The 24,274-nt window shown below is 26.5% G+C and overlaps 1 protein-coding gene across 5 annotated transcripts in view; it reads left to right on the plus strand.

Annotated features, from left to right (window-relative positions):
* The window catches only part of Btk29A (tyrosine-protein kinase Btk29A), a 328,522-nt gene that overhangs the window by 281,560 nt on the left and 22,688 nt on the right, over positions 1-24,274 (plus strand). For 2 of the 5 annotated variants that reach the window (XM_065500668.1, XM_065500670.1), the window contains one exon: positions 10,120-10,176. The exons of 2 other annotated variants lie outside the window; for them this stretch is intronic. In XM_065500668.1, the coding sequence (XP_065356740.1) occupies positions 10,120-10,176 (57 nt within the window). Of the gene's footprint in view, positions 1-10,119; positions 10,177-17,477; positions 17,705-20,427; positions 21,547-24,274 lie in introns of those variants that run through there. One more of the 5 variants, XM_065500672.1, reaches the window with a different exon arrangement.

Here is a 24,274-nt window from a genome sequence, read left to right on the forward strand (position 1 = left end):
CTAAAAACTATTAGTATTGAAATTTTGTTAGATTGTATCACTGCCTTGATCAGCTTATCATAAGATTGCTATTAAGTTTTTCCATCCTAAAAATGTCAATTACATTTTAAATGAGCTATAAAATAGTACATTTAAAACTAAAACTTGCATTTAGTTTTACTTTCATTTAAACCCAAAATCACTTAAAAATTTCGCAATGGTTCGCTGGCATGTTTAACAACTATTAACAGATCGCCACAAATGTTCATGTTGAACATTTTATTTCATTTTGTTTTAATTTTCTTTATTTTACTTTTTTTTTTAATTTAAAGCTAAAGACATGTGCCGCCAGTCAGTCAAGCATTCACGCCAGCCAAGTCAACTCAAATCTTTTAGTTAACAGAATTATTAACAATTATGATGATGCACTTTACACTCTTCTTATTCTACCACACTTCCATACGACTGGCTAGCTGGCGCATTGCATTGCATGGCTGGCTGGTGGACTGACTTGTTGACTGCATTGTGCTGTTGTCTCAACTTGGTTCAGGTGGTAAGGTGTTAATAGTGTATGAGTACATAATTTTTTCTTTATTTTTTAAAGTTTTGTTATTTTTAACAACTCATCGACACTTGTGGTTGGGGCTCTAAGACGATTAAATTGATAGCAGTGGTGGAAAATGTTATACACAAGATTTTCAATGGAAAATACTACTATACACAAAATTTTATATAAAAAATACTTTTTATCACTAGATTTTCTATAGAAAATACTGTTATACACAATATTTTCTATAAAAAATCTATTATATATAAACTGTTCTATAGAGATAACTGTTTTACAAAAGATTTTCTATAGAAAAAACTGTTATACACAAGTTTTTGTATAGAAAATACAGTTTACACAAAATTTTCTATCAAAAAAACTGTTATACACAACATTTTTTATAGAGCAAACTGTTAAAAACAAGATTTTCTTAATAACTTAATAATAACTAAATTCTTAATAACTGTTATACATCAGATTTTCTAAAAAAAAATTTTTATACACAAAATTTTATATAGAAAACACTGTCATACAAAAAATATTCTATAGAAAATACTGTTATACAAAAGTTTTTCTAAAGAAAATCCATTATACAAAAAATTTTCTATAGAAAATACAGTTAAACATAGGAATTTCAGTAAAAAAAACTGTTATACACAAGATTTTCTACAGAAAATACAGTTATACACAAAATTGTCTATCAAAAAAACTGTTATACACACAATTTTCTTTAGAAAAACTTTTATACACACCATTTTATTATAGATAAAACTGTTATACACACGATTTTCTTAATAATATACTGTTATATACCAGATTTTCTAAAGAAAGACAGTTATACACATAATTTTCTATAGAAAAAACTTTTATACAAAAAATATTCTATAGAAAATACTGTTATACATAAGAATTTCTCTATAGACAATACAGTTATAGACAAAATTTTCGATCAAAAAATCTGTTATAATCTAATTTTTCTTTAGAAAAACTGTTATACACAAGCTTTTTTAAAGAGAAAACTGTTATACATAAGATTTTCTATAGAAAATACTGTTATAAGCAAGCTTTTCTTAATAGTATTCTGTTATACACAAGATTTTCTAAAGCAAATCTATTATACACATAATTTTCTATAGAAAAAAAAATTTTTCCATAGAAAATACAGTTGTACACAAAACTTTCTATAGAAAAACTGTTATACACAAAATTTTCTATAGAAAAACTGTTATACACAAAATTTTCTATAGAAAAACAGTTATACACAAAAGTTTCTATAGAAAATATTGTTATAGGCATGCTTTTCTTAATAATATTGTTGTCTATAGAAAAAATTGTTATACAAAAAATATTCTGTGAAAATATTGTTATACATAAGACTTTCTGTAAAGAAACTGTTATACACAAGATTTTCTATATTTTTTATAATAAATACTGTTATACACATGATTTTTAATAGAAAAAACTGTTATACAAAAGAGTTTCTTTAAAAAAATACTGTTTTATTCTATAAAAAATACTGTTATACACAAATACTTTTCTATAGCTAATATTACATGTTTTGAAGTAAAGAAATAAAAAATACTGTTACACAAAATTTTCTATAGAAATACTATAATTTAAATACTATTATAAACTAGCTGCCCCGGCAAACGTTGTTCTGCCATAGCTCCCACAAAGTTTGAAGACTCCCACTATAATAGTACTCCAGATACTAGGGTATTCAATTAATCGGGTTTCTGGATGAATCGGTTAATCGATCAAATAATTAATCGGGGTTTAGATTTAATCGGTTAATAATCGGTTAATATTAAATTATTCGATTAACCGAATAATTTCTATTTTAATTTTAAATTGAAAAGAAAAACGCGAATTTTGTATACTTATATAAGCATTTTGTTTCTAAAAAGAACAAAAACATAAAAAACAAACAAAACATAATAATTCACCAAACAATAAATAAAAATATACACATGTGAGTTCTTTTTTTAGATTTTAAGGAGATCTTCTGAAATAATCTTTTTAAAAAAGAATGTAATTTAAATGCTTCAATCTTAAACGATTTTTTTTAGTTTTAATTAAACTTGACTTGAAATATCTCACTGATTGTAGATTTCGAAAAATCGAAAATAAGGCACGATCTTTTTTAGTTTTTTCTACGCATATTTTTTTAGATTTTGAATACTTTAATAGTATCGTTAAGTACTGATTAAAGACTCGTTTCAGCAATGTCTTTAGTTTCGTCTATTACCATGTCGTCCTTCAACTCATTATCACAAAGTTCATCATAGAATATTCTAGAAAAAATGTCATTTCCAAATTCCTTAGTTTCAGTTTACGTACTATACTTCAAATAACTATTGCTAGAAGGGAATATTCACGAGTTAAGAAATTAAATTTTAAAAAATAATTCTGCATAAAGTGCAAAAAGGAGACATTTCGGTTAATCGGTTAATCGACACAAATTAATCGGTTTATTCGGTATTTGAAAATCGTCAATTTTAAATTATTCGAACAGTTAACCGACAAAAATTAATCGGTTAACCGATTAACGGTTAATCGATTGAATACCCTACCAGATACGCATTAATAAATGTTTACTTTGTATGGGAGGTGCCATGTCCATTGTACCTATATAGGTCAATTGTGAATCTAAACCATCCAGGGACCCACTCAAACACACACAACAAATTTCATCGAAATCGGCCCAGCCGTTAAGGATGAGTTCAGTTACTAACACACGTACAGAAGAATTAACTTGAATATTTCTTTAAACATAGGAGAATTGGCCCCCATTGTTTTTTTTGTTCGACAGCATTGCGATTTTAACTTCGATACAAGTGTCTACTACACAAAACTAGTTTTTGTCATGCATTGTACTAAACTCACAATGCCAAGCAATAGTTTTAGTAGTACAAATTAAAGTCATAAGTAAATAAAACAAAAACGAAAGCATACTTTAAGGCTTCCGTAAAAATAGGTAAAAATGCATTGTTGCATTAACATGCATAAAGAAAACAAAAAAATAAACAAACCTGTGAAAATATTAAAAAATAATCAACGCAATTCAATAAATATTTTAATTTATTAATGTATTTTAATGTAAATTTTTAATGTACAATAAATATAATAAATAATATTACAAATTTTTTAAAATATCATATTTTAAAGACTTTAATAGATGTTTAAACTTTTATTTAAAAAATCTATATTTCTAATAAGGAAAAGCTTTTTTCTCTAATTAATTTAAAGCTTTTTATGATTTTCTATCATAACACTTCAACCATAACATTTGTTTTTTTTATGTTTTAACTTTTTTTTTTTCCTATGTTGCCTGGCTCTCCATCATCTTACTGCCACACATTCATGCTATGGTTTTTCTTTAACTTTTAGTCTGAGACAGCTTGTCGGTCGATGTTAGACGTTCGTTATTTCCACAAATATTTTTGACATCAGCTGTCATTGTTATCTTCATTTGTGCGTTATATTGTGTGTATTAAATATTTGTTCATTATACTTGTAATATTTTCTCTCTAAAGTACAATTAATTTTTTTCTTGTTTGTGCAATAAAGAAGCAACTCAAATGAAAATTAATTGGTTTAATTTATTATGAAATGCTTAGTGCTTCTTTTACATTTTTTGTGTAACCACATCATTGATGTCATTATCATTCTATATCATTTTCATCATCATTAAGTAAATTTTCCAACTTTATTTTTTTTTTTTTTGTTTTGGCAAATTGTGTTATTTGATGAATATCATTTTGTTTTTCCTGAAAATTTTTGTTTTTTTTTATTTATTATTATTAAAATATTCATAAAGTCTGTGGAGTGTCTATGTGTGTTGGAGTGAGTGAACGTTGTTTGTTTGCCAATTTGGCCAAGTTTTGTGTGGTTTCCATTCATTAAATTTTGTTGTTTGGTTTTTTTTTGTTATGTTTTGTGTAATAATATTAAATTTTTTTTTCGTCTGCTGTTGTGGTTTGTGCAACGTTTACATTAAGAGGCCTAAAATATAATAATAAAGAAAAATAATTATTAATTAAACCTGAAATGAAAACCATATATATAATGAAATAATGAAAATTATATAAAAAACAAAATAATATTGGTGGGGCCTCGGAGAATTAACCCGTATAACTTGTAAAAGGTATGAGATTTATTTGAAATATGTTTGTTATTTAAGTTATGGTTAAGTTGATAACCATAGATTTAACACGATCTTAGTCCCAGCTCTAGATTATTATCATTTCGAAAACACTTTATTTTGAAAGATAAATAAACAAATTAAATAAAAGTTGAGTAAAAAGCAACTACAGTTAAAAGCAACATCTGCACGAACTGTTTAAAATATTAAGAATTGGGTTAACTATTGAATAAATGAATAAAAAATGCATGATCTAGTTCCTAATAACAGTTAACATTACATTTTTCTTCAAATTTGAAATATTTCAAAATTTATAGATGGCTTTTGTAAAGAAACACTAAATGTATTTATAGACGGCACTACTGAGTATTAATATTTGTCAAAAAATCAAGTATCATAATACAATTTCATCGTCTAAACAAAACTTGTATTAGATTTTCAAAAAATTTACGGTCGGTATTTAAAATTTGTTTAAAACAATTCAAAAACTTTTTATTTTCATATGTATCGGGTATGTATTTATAAATACAAATAAGGCAAATAAAAATGTCAAGATAATATAAAATAAAAATAAATAAATAAAGTTTGCAGAAAAATATCAATCAACAAAGAAATAAACAATTTGTAATACTATCGTGTAAACAATAAACGATTTTTTTGAAATACCGAATGATTTCAATAATATTTTAAATTTGAAAAGTGTTAATACTCAGTATTGCCGTCTATAAATACCTTAAGCTGTGAAAAATTTGCAAACTTTACTTAAATTTCTCTACAAATATCTTTAATTTTTTTTTTTTTTTTAAATTGTCAATTTTACTTTTTGTCAAAAAATCTCTAATTTAATTTTTGATAAAAAGGGATATAAAAATAAAAATAAATTTCTTCTCGAATTTTATTTTTGAATTGCTTTCGCGAATTATATTTTTTAACTCGGGAATAAAAAGTTCTAAAAATAATAAAACTTTATGAGAAAGTCGCAGGTCTTCAACGTTTTGTTAAATGTGTGAAATTTTCAAAGGTGTTTATAGTTTGTTGGAATAAAATATTGGGTGGATGACTTAAAAATTAGGGATTTACAATAAATGACGTATCGTATATTTCTTCTCAGTTTTTTTTGCTTCGAAAATTTCGAATTGTGTACCAACGAATAGTCATATGCAGGAAGTTTTGCTTTACTTCTTTAATTTGAAATAAAGTACCGCTGAAGTACTCCGATTGCTCACCAAAGCTTATGGTGAAAGTGCTTCGTCGGTTTCATCGTGCGAGAGATGGTTTTTGCGGTTCGGAAGTGTTTTTTTGACACGGAAGACAAAGATCGGGTAGGCCAGCTAAAATAGTTTGAAGACCGAGAATTGGATTCATTTCTCCATGAAGATTGTTGTAAGACTCAACAAGAGCTTGCAAAATCATTGGAAGCTACTCAAGCAGCAATTTGAAAACGTTGGCGAGCTGCAGGATTCATCCAAAAGCGAAGGAATTGGGTACTATACACAGAGCAAACAGATTCGTGATAGCAACCGAATTTGTTGCCAATCGAATGATTCGGTTGCATATATAGAATTTTTCAGTTCCAACAACAGAAAGTCAGTTGATAAAGAAGAATTTCAGTTGAGGCAACCAAACTTTAGTTACCCCTTACAAAATATTGTAGTCACAACTGTAAAATTCGGTCACAAAGATAGAATCATTCGATTGGCAACAAATTCGGTTGCTATCACGAATCTGTTTTCTCTGTGTACGAATTGAAGCTAAGAGACCTTGAAACACGATTTTGTATATCTGAAATGCTGCTATAAAAGAGAACCAAGCACCGAAAAATTACTTACCCGAAGCATAAGAGATCGTATATGAAGCCCGCCCAGCCTGTATTTGGTGGTAGCAAAAGGTTCCTATCTATTATGAGCTTATCTTATCTGAGGGAACCTGTAACGAATGCATCTGATTTGTTTGAAGCCACCATTGGCTGAAAATCGCCCAGAATATGCAGCCAGACTTGTTGCAATACCTGTTAAAAACTGTTTATAATGAAGTGGTTGGGTTTGTCTCACCCGCTTTATAGTCCAGACCGAGCCCCGTCTGACTACTATTTCTTTCTATCGATGCAGAACGTTCTCTGGGATACGCTTCACGTTGGAACAGAGTATCCGATATTGGCTTGATTCGTTCTTTGCCACAAAAGATGAGCAATTCTTTTGGCTCGGAATCTATATGTTGCCAGAAAGAAGGAAAAATGTCGTAGCTAACAATGGCCAATAATTTTAAGTAAAAAAAATTTTCTCGAATTTTATTTTTGAATACGCGAATAAAAGCGATTTATTAAAGTTTAAAATAAATAATCTATTAGTTTTAGCGAATTATATTTATTAACTCGGGAATAAAAAGTTATAAAAATTTACATAGGGGTTTATAGCTTGTTGGAATAAAATAAACTCTTTTTGAATCTACCCAGTAAAAACTTTACTTTCCTAGTAAGCCAACAAGTAATATTGGTAACTACTTATTATTTGACTGAAATACTACTTATTTCTGTTAGCGATTTGACAGAATTCATGCTTCTCGTTTGTGTACTAACTTGGGGTGAATGTACTAACATTCACCCCAAAGAATATGCAGTTAAAATACAGGAAAACAAATTGCATTGTGTGGGAATCGAACCGGCAGCTTGATTGTTTTTTTTTTTTTTTGAAAGTCTAACTTCTTATTCAGTGCTCCATGTACAAGTTATTTTATCATAAGTTATAAATGGTTTTAACATAAATTTTTGCTGTGTAGTTGACATTATTAAAAAAAATATAAGGTTTCATTGGTAATTTTCCAAATATTTTTTGAACTTATTTACAAATTTTAATAAAAAATGTATGCCATAGAGAATAGACATAGAGCGGAAACTCTCATATCATAGACCTAACTCAGTTGTCAGAAACGTAAGTGGTGAGAATGTATTAGTAGGAAAAACTATGTGAAAACAATACTACTAGTATGTGTGATTCTTTGGAGTAATTTTTTTGCTTGATTTTTCTTCTAGTTTCCGCTCTATGTATCTATATGATATATACATTAAACCCCAATTCAATTCGCTTCCTTTTAATTAATTTCCACAAATGTTCTAAACTATTTAAACATTCATAAATTAGTCTCTTACATACAAAATATAAAATTTGTTTCCACTTTGAACATTACATTCAATTCATTCATCATTACAAACATATGCCAACAATATCTATGAATGCGTTGGAAAATCGTCAAAATGTAAATGTTCACGTACAGCTAGCTAGCTATACCGGAGGCGGTTGTGCTGGTGTGGAAGATGGTGGTTTATAGATTTATTTCCTGTAAAACAAATGTCCATCCGTCGTTTAAACTTTTGATATTCAATTTACTTTATTTATATAACTTGTTTTATTTTATTATGATCTTTACATACTTTACTAGCTATAGTAACTCTATAATATTGTTATAACACTTTGCTAGTAGTGAAAAATAAGTACATACAGATATGAATAACAGAAGACAAGTATGATTTTGTACCTACTACAAAATCTATTATTGTTTCTTTTTTGATTTCCATATTATGTTTGTATAAATCTTCTTTTACTGCTGTGCTGTTGCTGCTTCTATTGAAGTAAAGAAAAAGCCATTATTATCTACCAGTATTTCCTCACACAAACATTATTCAAATTTTAAATAGAAAAAAAGAAACACTTACATATATGCACATATGTATTTGTATTAGAATCTAGGTTTATGTATATGTGTCTTGTCTATCATACCTCGTATCTAACCATCAGTTTGTCAGCTAGTCTGTCAGTCATTCAGTCAGTATGAAAAGAAAAAACGTTTTTTTTTTTGTAAAGTTTCAGTCTATGACTATAAAAATACACTTGTACGCCAATATGTTGTTAAGATAGGGCTGGTAATGTTGTTGGTATTGTTGTTGCTGTTGGTGGTAGTTGTTGGTTTTTGCAACAACATCAGCCACAATAGCTAAGAAAAACTTATTTACCATTATACTACTTACAATTTTGCAAACTAACTAACTTCAGCCAAACAGCAAAATGTGGAGAAGAAACTGAATGAAACAGTTGAGGTGGAAAAAATAGCAGTTTACTGTTATATCCCTCTTCTTCCAATTCTTGAAATAGTCCATTAAATAGCTTAATTGGAAAATTATTTGTCGACTCTTTCCTGGATATAACTTATTTACAGCCAATGATCCTAAATCTCTTACTTTTGCTATATCAATTAGTTTAGGGCATAGAATAAGTACATAGAAGGGAAGGAGAGAAAAATATAAATGAAAAAACTATAAAAAACAAGTAACAGAGCTTTATTTGGCTCTGGCGAATATTATTGAAATATTTTTTTTTATTGAAAAAAAAATATTTTTTAGCTGATTTTTTTTCCCGATTTTGACCCTTTGAAGGTCCGAATTACTATGACGTTATATACGTCATTGGAGAGGTCTTTGAAATATCTATCATTTGATATCTATATTGTATATATAAATGACATAGTAATCCAGATATAAAATAAAGATAAAAAATAGGTCAAAAATAGAGGTTGTCCTGGTTTTTTCCTTATATCTCAGCCATTTGTGGACCGATGTCCCGAACCGGGACTGTGCGGATATATTGATGTATGAATCTTGTATGTAAGTTATTTGGGGGCTACCGAAAGTTGATTTCAACATACACACGGACATAAGGAAAGTCAGATTTGGTTATATCGACTCCGTTATCTATAGTGATCCAGAATAAATATTCTTTATGGGGTATACAAATGAAAAATGTAGAAATTACAAACGGAATGACAATCTTATATATAACCTTGCCCAGGGGGGATCAAGGTCAACCATTTGGGGGGGTGGGGTTTTGGAAATAAATTTGTTTACTTTTTTTTTACTTTTTTTATATTAAAACTTTTCGGTTTTGGTGGGAGATCCGCGAAGTTGAAGGGTATAAATACATTCTCATGAATTAGGTTTTTGACAAAAAACTTAAGATTTTTTGGCTCTCAGTTGCTGATGTAGTTATCATCTATGGTCTAATAGTTCTATATTTATTGCCTTATGTAAACTTTCAAGTATGACTAAAAGTATCAAACATCAAGTTTTTATATAGACGCAAAGTCAGCAAACACCTGAAATTTACAGATTTTTTAGAGCTGTGGACAACATGTTGCTTTTGTCATGCTAACATTTAATAAAATGTATGATAAAGACAGAGATTTGAAATTATCAACTTCGTTATTTTAAGTATTTTTTTTACAAAGTCCTTTATTATTTATGTTATTATTTTAGACATTACGACTCAGATTTCTGAAAATTCATTTCAAAAACTTTTGAAACGTTTTGGTTTTGGGTCCTATGAACAAAATTATTAATAAAACATTGATAAAATCTTAAAAAATCATGAAACTTATTCAATTTCTTTTCATTATGTTGCAGGAAAAAAGGTTCCAAAATCATCGAATACCTGCCAAAAAACACAATTTGTTATTCAAGGTAATAAAGTCACAAAATTTTTTTTTTTAACTACTCAATGATCAACGGCTATTTCTTAATTGCCTGTTTCACTAAATGCAAACGAAGATTTTCCTTTGTTGTTTTCAATATAAAATACAAGTGAAAATGTTCGTTCGCATTTAGTGAAACAGGCAATAAGTGAACAAATTAGATGGGCCAGTTCTGCTGTATTTTAGTTTTCAAATAAAAGAGGTTTCAGCAAATTATTCAAGGGCTATTCAAACCTTATGAGTCCCTGACCTTTGTTTAAAATATGGTTAAACGTTAGCAGTACAAATGCAGCAGATTGTCAATAGATCTGAAAGGATGAGAGATGAGATTATGCTCAGGAATAATAATTCACTAAAGACTACAAATTACAATGAAGATCATCTGTCATAAAATTAGGTTTTCGTGGATTTAATAACGCAAAGAAAAAAATAAAAAAAATAATTATTTCGCGAACTTTTTTCTCAATTCTGGTATAAAACAAAGATTATTCCTTTTAAATTTAGAAATAATAATCTCTAGAAAAGTAATTGAAAATGAGCAATATTCGTACCAGTTTCGCGAATTTAATTTTTAAAGAATTGAAAGTAATGAAATTATTTTTCAAGAAGTTTTGAACTCGCGAATAAAAATTAACATATAAAATAAAATTTGTATTCATTTAATATCGCGAATATAGATGAATTATGCCTATTAATATTTGAAATAATATTCGATAGTGTGTGAATTGAAAATGAGCATTCATCTTATTATCATAAGATTTCTGAACACAAATTTATATTCCTTGTATATATCAGCAAATATTATTTCAAACATAAAATAAACGAATAATATTTTTTTATTATCAAAAAAATTACTATATTAAAATTGATTTATGCAAATGTGTTATAGAATTTGGTTTTATTTACTCGCGAATAAAAGTAAATTAAAAATGTTTAACATTTGAATATACATATATTAGCTTTTGAACGAATTTAAAACGAGAACTCTTTGTAATGATATATGTATTAGTAAATGATAAATAAAATGAATAAAATTTGTGTGTTGCGAATTTTATTTTTGAACTCGCAAATGAATTGGCGAATTTTATGAAACTTCCGAATAAAAAAGAATAAATAAATAGAAATTTAAAATTTTTGTATTCAGGAATTTTATATTTGAATTCGCGAATGAAAAATAATTATTCTTTTTAAATTTTGTAATAGTATTCTCTCGTAAACGAATTCAAAATGAGCATTGTTCGCACTATCATATAATTTGATTCAATGAATTTATTGTTTTAATTCGCGAATAAATGATTTTAAAATTCGCAAATTTTTAAACTCGAAAATAAAGAAAATGTAAAATATTAATGTAAAATATAAATAAATAACAATTTTTTTATTCATTTATATTTTACATTTCCTTTATTTTCGAGTTTAAAAATTTTGCGAATTTTAAAACTAGATTCGCAGAATTAAATTATATGAACAATGATAATTTTGAATTAGTTTACGAGAGAATATTATTAAAAATTTTAAATAGAATAATTATTTTTTATTCGATAATTGAAAAATAAAATTCCTGAATACAAATTATAAAATTTCTATTTATTTTTTATTCGGGAGTTCCAAAATTAAATTTTCAAAAAATAATTTTATTCTTTTCACTTGCGAGATCAAAAGTTTTATTATCATTTATTCGCGAGCTAAAAAAACTAAATTACTAGAATCATATTTTATGACAGTACGAACAATAATCTATTGAATTTGTTTACAAATTTAAAAAAAATATTATTTTTCATTCGCGAATTCAAATATAAAATTCGGAAACACAAATTTTATTCATTTTATTTATCGAGCTGAAAATCAACATTCTTTGTAAATTAGTTTTCCATAATTTATTTTTTTTAACTCGGGAATAGAAATATTCAAATATAAAGAATACGAATTTGTTGGCGGCTTTATTTTTTGAATAATTATTAATTTTATAGTACGAAATAATATTCGCTAGTGAAAGAAATGAAAGCGAGTACTCAAATCAAATAATTAAATAGTGAACAGATCATAATTTATTTTCGTGATTTTTTTCAACTCGCGAATAAAAGAATTAACATAAGGAATAAAATTTGTTTTTGTGGATTTTATTTTTGAACTCGCGAACAAAAAATAATTGACGAATAATATGTTTATGATCTCACTAGTGAAAATTAATTATCTGTTTAAAAGTGTAAAATTATTGCATTTACTCGAATTAAATTCGTTTGTGAACCAATTGAAAATGAGCATTCTTCGTACTCTCCTAAAAGCCAAGTTTATTATTTTGTCCTGCTGACATTTGACCAATTTAAAAAGTCGGGCGGTATAATTAGTGAGTTAACATGTTAGCAATTACGTAAAGTTTTCAGTAGAATATTTTTATAGGTAATGGAAAGTTACTGTATTAAAAATTAACTCGCAATGCAATGTAACAAAAATTGAATTACCATTTTTATAGACACAAACAAGTATGAGTCGAATAATAATTGTTTAGGTGTTGACCTCTGGAAATTAATTTATTAATTAATTAATTTAATTTATATATACCAGGTGGTTTCAGTGGCGAATTCATTATTTTTTTATATATAGAGTTTGACATTCGAAACAACTCTCTCATTGTTCAGAATGTCAAACTCTATACATAAAAAATTAATGAATTCGCTCGTATTTGCCTGAATTCGCCACCGATACCACCTGGTATATAAATACGCCTAGGATTATATTAACTTTTAGTGCGCGATTTCGGAACCACCAAACCACAGAGCACTATAAATTTACAAAGATGGCTTGACATAAACGGCTTTAATTTAAAAACCGGCGGAAGAGGTCAAGTAGGGGTATCATTTGAAAGATATGTTTACCTCTGCTATTATTCTTGTCATTACTTTAATTTTCACACAGTGCAGCAGTAAGACCACATAGAAAACAAAACTTTTTTCTGTCTGCTATTATCTCGAGGCTACAAAACGTAGCTAACAAACGAAAAAAAAAAAAAGTATCATGGAAAACTTAATTTTTTTCTTCTGCATTTTATTTATAACTACACTTTTTTATTGTTTATTGTATTATATTATTCTCCATTATTTTATTTTGTTTTCTTCGTTGGTTTTAACTCATTTTACTTTGCATTTTACATTTGTATTCGAGGGAATATTTATTTTTTCTTTTTATTATTTAATAGAGTTTTATTTTTCTTTCCTTTTTCTTTTATTTATTTTGTAAGTGTATGCAGAGAGTTTGATTTGATTTGCTTAAAGTAAGTTATGGCCAGCAAAAAAAAATCGAAACTCTAGAGCTGGAGCTGGAGTTTTAACGTCTTCTGGGAGATGTTTTTTTTTTTAGTTTTTCAATTATTTAAATGTAATTTAATTGGAAAAAATTGTTATTTTGTAGTAAATAAAGTCATAAATAATAAAATAACTTTAATTAGGAACACAAAAAAGAAGAATTCTAGAGAAAGGTTTTCAATTAAAAAAAGTATGTCACTTGATTTGGCAGGTTAGTTCTTAGGGGAAATGGAAAGCAATTATAAATTATAAGAAAATGAAAATAAAACTTGAAAATTTTATAATTATTAGTTAAAATAAAGGCCGGCAAATGTTAACATGTTAACATAAATATGGCATCAAACATTGTCAAGTCGTGCTTTTTTTCATCAAACAAGCTTGACATGCCATTTCAAGGCAATGGTTAACACAAGTCAAGCATGATGTCTTGAGCAGAACTTTAATTCGAATCAATATTTTTGTGTTTCAGTTTTGTCTCCCCCTTTTAATAAACTGCCAAATACGCTTGTGTTTTTTTTTTCAAATGTTTCTTCTTTTTATTTCTATTTACTTTTGCTTAACCAACTCAATCTAGGTTTTGCTTGGCTGATTGTTTTTTCTTCTTTTTTTTTTTTTGTTTCAAATAATTTTATATCTTGTTTTACTAGATTTTGTTTTGGCAAAATGTGAAGTTTATATTTGTTGTGCGTTTTGGCTTTTTTTATTATTTCATATTAAATAAAAATAAAATACACAGTTTTCTTAAAAAAATAAGACAGACAATCATATATACATTTTGTGGTTATTAAACCACTTTTTTTCTCTTTCTCTTTTTTTGAGTTTGAGGTGTTATTTTTTGAAGTTATGAGTTAAAATAAATGCAATTAATAGCAAATACACTGACAAATGTGACTTGAAGCTAACAGATACATTCATAGGTACTTATAGGGGGGTCAGACGGCATGTATTGCTTGTGTATTGAGACATGTATTCGATACATATGGAATTCCATGTGTATGGCAAAATTCACGTTATACATACGATTCATAATTTCCACGTTCAAACGTACATATGTAATTGCATGTGACATAACCTCTATTAGTTTATAGGTTTGTTGTTTTTAACAATATATTTATTTAAAACATTTTAAAATCACAATACATATATTTAATGCAATGAAATTTATTTTGTTATGATTTTTCTTTACTATTTTTTGTTTTGTTTTTTTATTTTGCACTCACACAGTGTTGTATTTCAAAATACAACACTGTTATACACACGAAAATAGAACATGCTCTAATTGCAAAAAATGTCACGAGTAATACACATGTATTTTACATACACAAAGTTTCATATGGATCACACGGTATGTACATGTTTACATATGGAAAAATGTCCCAATACATGGCACAAAACACAAGCAATACATGCCGTCTGAACCCCCTTTTATTAATACGAAAATAAGTACAATAACAAGTAGTACATACACGTACTAATACTAGATATGCAGTACAACACTCGTAGTAACGGATGGTAGTCAGTAATGCCAGTTGAGCGCTTTTTAAAATTCCAAATTTTTGTCAGTCAGCACTTATTTGGTTCACTTGAATTAATTTTGTGGAAATTACAAAGTTTTATTTAATAATTTTACTGCTCGTAACTGTTAGTATTCCTTGTGACAGATACAGGGGTTGACAATACAATGGAAACTTTTCCAAAGAAAAAAAAATTCAAAATCCAACAAAATTTGTGAAATTTAAATTTTTTTTTATTATTTTATTGATGAGAATTAATTCTTAATTCAAATTTCAAAATCAAATTTTTTCTCTTAACATAATTCCTTAGTGCTACAAACTTATTGAATTCATTCCTTTAAAAATTAATTCTCTATAGAATTATTTACTCATTCAATAATTTTTTAAATTAAATTCATGACAAAATAGCTTAACAAAATGTATTGAATGATTAAATTTTTCTTCAATTCAAATGCAATTCATTTTGTAAACGATTAAAATCAAAACAAAATTAATTGTAGAAAAAATGTTTTTATTCGATAGGTTTTGATTTGAATTAACACAAATTGAACCATTCAAAGGTTGAATGATTTTTATTATGAACAAATTCAACAAGGAATTAATTCTATTTAAATAAAGCCTTCGAATGACATAAAAACTTGGCTGTTTTATTAGAAAGAGCCAGTACACTCTTTCTCTTCAATCCTAACTACTTCCTTAAATTGTATTTAGATTTATTTGAAATGAGAACAGTATTCGATTTCTGGTTTAAATTTTCTTTACAAATTTGGTAATTTCATACAAGTTATGACTTAAAAATGCAGGATTTTTTCAAATATTTCCCAAAAAGCATTTTTACTGGAATTTAAGTTGTATGCAAGTGTAATTCAAGCCTTGATTCATAGTCAAGCAATTGAATAAATTTTTCAAATATTTTTCAAGTTTAAAACATAATTGCATTTGCATTCAAGTCGAATTCCAACAATATGTTCAAGTGCTTGAATTTTTTGAGGCTTTGGTGCTTATTGGGTTAGCTTTTATTTTGAAACATTTGTACAATAAAATGTATTCAATTATTTATTCTATATTTATTACATTTATTCATACGGCAACATATGTATTCGGACACTCTGTTCCAAATTGAAGCGTATCCCAGAGAGAGCATTCTGCACTGATCGAAGCAAATGGCCCTATAAGCATTTTTACAGGAATTCATTGAAAATTGAAAGCAAGTGTAATTCAAGCCTTGAATTATAGTCAAGCAATTGAATTACAGTTGTATTACACTTTATTTCAATAGCATTCTCCAGTAAAAAGGAAACATAAATTCAAGCCATATGTTTTTAGTTCAAGTGCTTGAATTTTTCAGGCTTTAGTGCTTATTGGCAGTATTCGGACGGTGCATGGTCTGGACTATAAGGCGGGTGAGGCAAAACATCCCAACCACTTCATTGTAAATACTTTTTACAAGGTATTGCGACATGTTGCCGAGCATTCTCATGATGGAATATTACGGTTTCTTGTCTGGCCGCATATTCTGGGAGTTTTTTGGCCAATGCTCGCTTCAAACGAATCAGTTGCGTTCGGTTGATGGTCTGGTCAGCAGCTCATAATAAATAGGACCCTTTTTCTCCCACCAAATCCAGAGAATTACCTAAGTGCCATGGATATTTGGCTTTGGATTCTTCACATATGATCTCTTACGCTTCGGGTTATAGTAATGGATCCATTATTCATCGCAAGTAATGTTTCGGTGCAAAAAAGATTTTCTTTTAAAGCGTTCAAGCAGCATTTCGGACATGCAATTCGTATGGTACCCAATTTCCCTGCTTCTGGATCACATATAAGTTATTAAAAAAAACCGTGTTCAAAAGATACACCATCTATTGAAAATCAAATTTTTATGTCATACACCCAATATTATTTTAGGTTTTGAAAGTTTCCATATTGTTTTCAAAAAACTATTGCCATTGTATGCACCTTTAATGTCCTCTTTTAGGCCAGTCAAGATTGTGACTGGTTTACATAACACTCGAAACTTCAATAAAATAAGTTGGGACAATTAAAATCTGAATAAAATTTTGTTTGCAATTTAAATTTATTTTCCAAATATTTCTATTAATACAAATTAATACAAAACAATATTCAGCAATTTCTAGCCTGTTTGAAGCTGGTGAGTTTTTGTCATAAATAGTAGGCATCACTGGGTGGTAGTACAGCAAAAACCAACAAAAAACACTTGTTGTTTTAAAAGAAATAAATCTTATGGTTGTTGTTATTATTATTTTTTTTTTGTTGTTTGTTTTGCTATGAGAAAATGTTAAATGTTGTTGTTTGTATTAAGACGTTGTTTTTTGTGTGAGTGTTTTTTTTATGAGAGTATTTGTGTATTTTTTTGACGTATTTTGTTGGCTTTTTTTTTGTCAGCAGTTTCTTTTTTGTTGTAGTTTGTTCAAATCAGTTGAGTTTTTAACATTTAATACAAAACATCAAAACGCGGCATATATTTTTCTACATAATTAAATATTATTAAAATAACTAAACTAAAAAGTGAACAATTTAATTAAAACTGAAAATCTAAAACAAATAAAATGAAACTTTTATGGACTTATAAAGTTATAGAGTTATTTGTGCAAAAAAATGACAGAAGATAAACAGATAAACAAATAACTGAATCAACAAAAATCCTTAATAAATAACTAAAAAGGATTGTGTTAACAAAGTATTTAATAACAAATTATAATTAAATTACGGTTTTTTTAAATAAATTCATTTCAAACATTTTTTTTGAAATCAACAAATAATTTTGATCAATGTTTTTTTTATATATTATTTAATATTATCATAATTGTATTAGTATTAAAAAAATCGTCATCTAAGTTTAAACCAACAATTATTTTAAACCCGCATTTGTTTTCAGTTTTTTTTTAAATATAAAGCCAATTGTTTTTAATTTCTGTTAAATTTTGTAATCATTTTTATGGTTTTCCTAGTCTGCGTTGTTTTTTTTACTTTTGTTTTTTGAGTTTCTCAAAGAAGCCACAAACTTTAACTTTCAAAGTAGTTCATTGACTATCTTGAGTTTTATTGTTGTAGTTTTTTTTTTATTTCTATAAATAATGCATTTTCTTATAACCATTGTGCATTATCCATGACCTACAGGGGCCGCTGGGTATGGGTTTTGCAGCTTAAGGCTAAAATTAAACAATATTAAAAGAAAATCAAGATTTCATTAAACAAATTTCATTGAATTTAAGAACTTTTGAAACAAAAAAATAAAAATATATTTATTAAACAACTGCAGCTTTATTAAATTCAAAAAGTTTCCAAAAAAAAAAATATCTCAACATCTAAAAATTCAAATTCGCTTTTCTTTTTAATTTCATATTAAAATTGAGTTACAATAAAACAATATTTAGACTAGGGGATATATAGTAGCGATTTAAATTTGATGTAACAGGTCCATTTTATTCCAATTATCTACCTACCGCTACCATTTAAAAAAAAAGAATATTCCAAGAAGGTATCATTTAAAAAATAATAAAAATGTACATATTCATGAATGTATAATTTAAAAAACCCCTTAAAAAGTACAATTTGCAAAAATTGTCCCTTTAAAAAACTACCTTTATGAAAAATTACCCGATTTAAGAAATTACTAAAAAGTAGTAAATATTTAAAAAATCCCTTTTTATAAAGTGTCTTTTTGAAAAGTACAATTCAAAAAAGTGTGTCTTAAAAAATTACCCCTTCAAAAAAGTACAATTTTCAAAAAGTTCCCGTTTAAAAAGGAACCCTTTTAAAAAAATACTCTTTTAAAAAGGTACCCTTTTAAAAAAGTACCAATTCATAAATATTCTATTTTAAAAAAGTACAATTTTAAAAAAAGCACCCCTTCAAAAAAGTACAATTTTAAAAATTACCCCTTCAAAAAAGTACAATTTTAAAAAATTACCCCTTTAAAAAAGTACATTTTTAAAAAAGTACCCCTTCAAAAATGTACACCTTCAAAAAAGTACACTTTTAAAAAACTATCTTCAAAAAAGTACAATTTAAAGAAGTACCCCTTCAAAAAGTACAATTTGAAAAAGTAGCCCTTCAAAAAAGTACAATTAAAAACAAGGACCCCTTCAAAAAAGTACAATTTAAAGAAGTACCCCTTCAAAAAGTACAATTTGAAAAAAGTAGCCCTTCAAAAAAGTACAATTAAAAACAAAGACCCCTTCAAAAAAGAATATATTTAAAAAGTACCCCTTTAAAAAATTACAACTCTAAAAAAGTACTTGTTTAAAAAAATACCCATTAAAAATACCTTCAAAAAAGTACAATTCCAAAAAAGTAAAATTTAAAAAAATACCCTTTTAAAAAGTATCATTTAAAAATGTTCCTTATAAAAAAATACCCCTGCAAAAACGTACAATTTTAAAAAAGTACAACTCTAAAAAAGTACTCGTTTAAAAAGGTACCGTTTTAAAAAAATACCCATTAAAAAACCTCTTCATAAGTACTCCTTCAAAAAAGTAAAATTTAAAAAAAATACCCTTTTAAAAAGTATCATTTAAAAATGTTCCTTATATAAAAGTACCCCTTCAAAAACGTACAAATTTAAATAATTACATCTTAAAAAAGTTGAGTTTTAAAAACGTAGCCCTTCAAAAAAGTACAATTTTAAAAAAGTACCCCTTTAAAAAAGTACCCATTTAAAACAGTAATCTCAATTTCTCCGGTTGGCGTAGGCATTTTACGCCATCGACAGTTTCGTATTAGATTAAATATAAAATGAGACCTATTTTTCGAAGGAAGATATTTAATACGTCCGATCCAGTAAATTCTCATATAAATAAATATCAAAGTTATTTGAAACAAATCATTTAAAAATCAATTTAATGCATAAATGCCTGCTGCTCTCTTTCTCCCATTTTGAAAGTAACCCCCTCACTCTAAAACAGCTTTAAAACTGTCATTTAATTGCTTGCAATATTTTGTTATTTACAGTTATTTGCATCCTCTTAACTGAGTATTTTCAGCAATTTACGATCACTGTCGTAAAAAAACTCATAAAAAATTTATTTTTTCTTTAAAAAAAATGTTAATTGATTTTCGACTAGTGCTGTTAATTATATGACCCTGACAGAAAATTTTCTTAGGAAATAGGAGAAATTTAAAAGTGCGCTACGGAATGGAATAAAAATCAAAATTTTTGCTAAAAATATGGAACTTAAACTAATCAAATACTAGATTTGAATATAGCATTAACACTAAAACATTAAGTGTAATTAAAATTTAATAAATCAAATAATTTTTAGCTTTTTATAAATCAAATATTTAGTTTTTTGTTTAACAAATGCTGGTTTTAAAAGTTGTCTGTGATTTTTTTTTAATAAATTGCAATTGAAATGAAAAGTTTTTTTTTAAATTAATAAAGTTTGTTTTTTTGTTAAACAGGTTGTAACAGCTTAAAAGTCAGTAGACATACGCGTACATTCAAATCTACGCAATATTTATTAAGTGTAATTTGACTACAACTATTTAAAACTTGTTTAACTGAAAGAAGAAAAAAAAAACTATAACACCACAAAGATATGAGCTTAGCATATGATATTCTAAAATGTTGCTTAATAAAGAGTGAGAAAAAAAATATATAAAAATTTTAAAACAAACTAGAACACATTTAAAATTATATAAAAATATTTATAAATTTGTTTCACATTTTTAACAAATAATAAATGATAAAGGTCATATAACGTTATATTTTTGTGAAACAACTAAATAAAAAATAAAAACGAATGTTTATTTCTGGTGAGGATTAATCATCAAATAGCAAATACAATACAAATCTATAAAATATAATGAATGATAAAATAAAATCAAATCAAGCCTCCACTTAAACGTGCTTTAAATTCTTAAAAAAAACACACAAACTCAATAAGTAAAAAATAAATCGATTTAAAAAATATTGAAAAACACAACAACTAAATGACATAAAAAATGCTGTTTTTATTGAAACAATAAGAGGAAGCGTGTAAAAAATTAAAAGCAAAAACTATAAAGAAAACAATTTGCACATAATATAAACACGAGTTATGATTGAAAAATGAAAAAAAAAATAATTAAATTTTGTCTGTCATAAACTGTAAACACAAAAACCATAAATTTTTTAACTCGAAAATCTATAAAAATCTTTCATAAATAATGTACAAAAAAACTGCAAATTACTTGTGCTATTTTACATTAAACTTGAATAAATCTTTATAAATTTTTCAAAAACTCACATCAACACTTCACTTTAAATGAAATAAATCAATTAATTTGCAATCAATAGAGTGAAAGTTTATTGATTTGTATGTCTGTCTGTCGATAATAATAAAAATAAAAAAACATTGCAAACATTTAACAGATTTTGTAACAAGTTTTAAGCCTTTTCCTTTCGACCAGCAACAAAAACCAAAACAACTTGGTTAATTTTGTTGAAAATATTGGTGGCTTTTATAGTGTGACATTCGTTAGACAAACGGTGATAAATCAACGTTAGAAATATGATGCTCCTATCTGCTTTGAAGCTGGGTATGTTTTGAATAATTATTGTATTTTTTATTGTTATTCGATTTTAGTTTTATACAATTAATCAAGTAAAATTTCAAGGTCGTAAAGAAATTTATATAAAAATATGTATTTTTGAAATAAAAAAGTCTAAAAATATGTACAATTTAAAGACTTTTCGGTAATATATTTTTAGAAAATTTTATTTATTAAGACTAACTAAGAAAATATTTTCTACTAAGGTATTTCCAAAATCGATGGAAAGTACTTTTGTAGTCTTAAAAGTACTTTTTGAAAAAAAGTAGCCTTTAAAAAGGACTTTTCTGTAACATCATTTCCACTAAGGTTTGTCAAAAATCAATTGAAAATACTTTTTTGCAAAAAGTACTTTTATTACAAAAAAGTTCTAAAAATCGTATTAGATTATATTTTTAATAAATATTTAATAAGACAAAACTATTACAGACAAGTACTATTAAAAAAACACTTTTTACAAAAAAGTACTTTCAATTGATTTTTGACAAACCTTAGTGGAAATGATGTTACAGAAAAGTTCTTTTTAAAAGCTACTTTTTTCAAAAAGTACTTTTAAGACCACAAAAGTACTTTCGATAGATTTTGAAAAAACCTTAGTAGAACATATATGCTTAGTTAGTCTTAATTAATACAATTTTCTAAATAGAAATTACCGAAAAGTACTTTTTAAAGACTACCCAGTATGCAAAATGATTCGAAGTTATGTCGAAAATGAATCATTTTTTCGTAAAATTTTATCGATATCGACTTCGATATAATGTCGAGAATGTGCGTGTTTTCCTAAGAAGAGTGCAGAGCGATAAAGAGTCGAAAATAGTTTATTATTCTGATTCTAATTTTTATCGATATACTATACCTTTTTCGGTATTAAAAATGTTCTAAAATGATTCGATTTCGATTAAATATATGAACAATTTCGTATACTTTATACCATCGAGCAATTTCTTCTTGAAATAATGCATATTCAATACCATTATTATTATCCAATAATGTTGCGTTAGATGTGTTTTCATTTTCAAATGCAATAAACTCTGCACATATTTCTGATGTTTGCTGATTATGAGATTCGAATTGTCAAAAACAACATTAATAATTGGCTGCGCTTTTCTTTTAAGACGTCTTTGATCCATTTTTCGTGTTAAACTATATTTTTATGAATATGTTATTGATAGGTTAAGAAATAAAATTTTATTTTCTCACAAATTGACAAAAGAATAATATGTATGTATATGAATTTGTCAATTTGTGCAAAAATAAAATTTGACATTAAAAAAAACTCGAACATTATTCGCCATTTCTATAAAATATTAAAATATGATATTCTAAAAAATGTAGATTGGATAGAGCATCATTATAAATTCATATTTTCGATTTTAATTCGAAATAAGTTCGATAAAAAGAACTGACTCGAAATGTTGCATACTGGGTACTTTTATTTTTAAAAAAAGTTATTTTAAGACCACAAAAGTACTTTCGATCGATTTTGGAAAACCTTATTAGAAAATATTTGCATAATTATTCTTAATAAATGAATTGTTTCTAAAAAGAAGTTACAGAAAAGTACTTTTGTAAGGTAGTACTTTTTTCAAAAAGTACTATCTTACAAAAAAGAGTTGGAAACATGTAGATTCTTGAAAAATATTATTAGATTATTTTTTAACAATTATTCAATAAGAAATACCTTTTGTAAAAAAGTACTTTTTTAAAAAGAACCAGAAAAATCACGTTTCTTGAAAATTGTAAATTCATTAAAATTTTAATAGATTCTTTAAAAATTTTACTGGACTTTAATTTGCATAAAAGTGGCTTTTGTTAAAAATTATTTTCAAGGCCTTTTTGAAAAAGATTTTTTACAAAATAATTTTTATGATTCTTTTCAAAATTATTCTATAAAAAGTACTTTTTTAAAACATCTTAATTAACTAAAAGTTAATATTTTATATAAAATATTTGTTTAAAAAAGTACTTTTTACAAAAACTATTTTTTAGAAATGTATTTTTTTTTTTTTGCAAAAAGTATTTTTTACCAAGACTTTTCTAAAAAAATCTTAATTAAGGACTTATTTAACATATTTGACTTAAGAACAACATTTAGCACCTTTCATTAAAAATAGAGATAATATAGTACCTACGATTACAGCCTAACTATAACTTAAGTATGACCCACGATTACAGCTAAAATATGACTTAACCATGGCTTACGAATACAACTGAAATATGCCTTAAACTGGGCCTACGATCAGAGCTAAAATATGACTTTAATATGACCTACGATTACAGCTAAAATATGACTTAAATAGGACCTGAAATATGACTTAAATATGGCCTACGATTACAGCTGAAATATGACTTAAATAGGGTCTACGATTACAGCTAAAATATGACTTAAATAGGGTTAATGATTACAGCTATAATATGACATAAGTAGGACCTATGATTACACCTAAAATGTGACTTAAATAGGACCCACGATTACAGCAAAAATATTATTTAAATAGGGTCTACGATTGCAGCTAAAATTTGTCTGATGATTACATCCGAAATATGACTTAATTAAGACCTATGATAACATCTGACATTTATGTATAAAAAAATATACGATTACAGTTAAAATTTGACTTAATTAGAACCTACGATTACATCTAGAATTTGTCCTAATAAGAACCTACGATTACTGCTAAAATGTAACTTAATAAAGAGATACAATTACAGCTAA

The sequence above is a fragment of the Calliphora vicina genome, chromosome 2 (genome assembly GCF_958450345.1).
Source record: "Calliphora vicina chromosome 2, idCalVici1.1, whole genome shotgun sequence".
NCBI lineage: Eukaryota > Metazoa > Arthropoda > Insecta > Diptera > Calliphoridae > Calliphora > Calliphora vicina.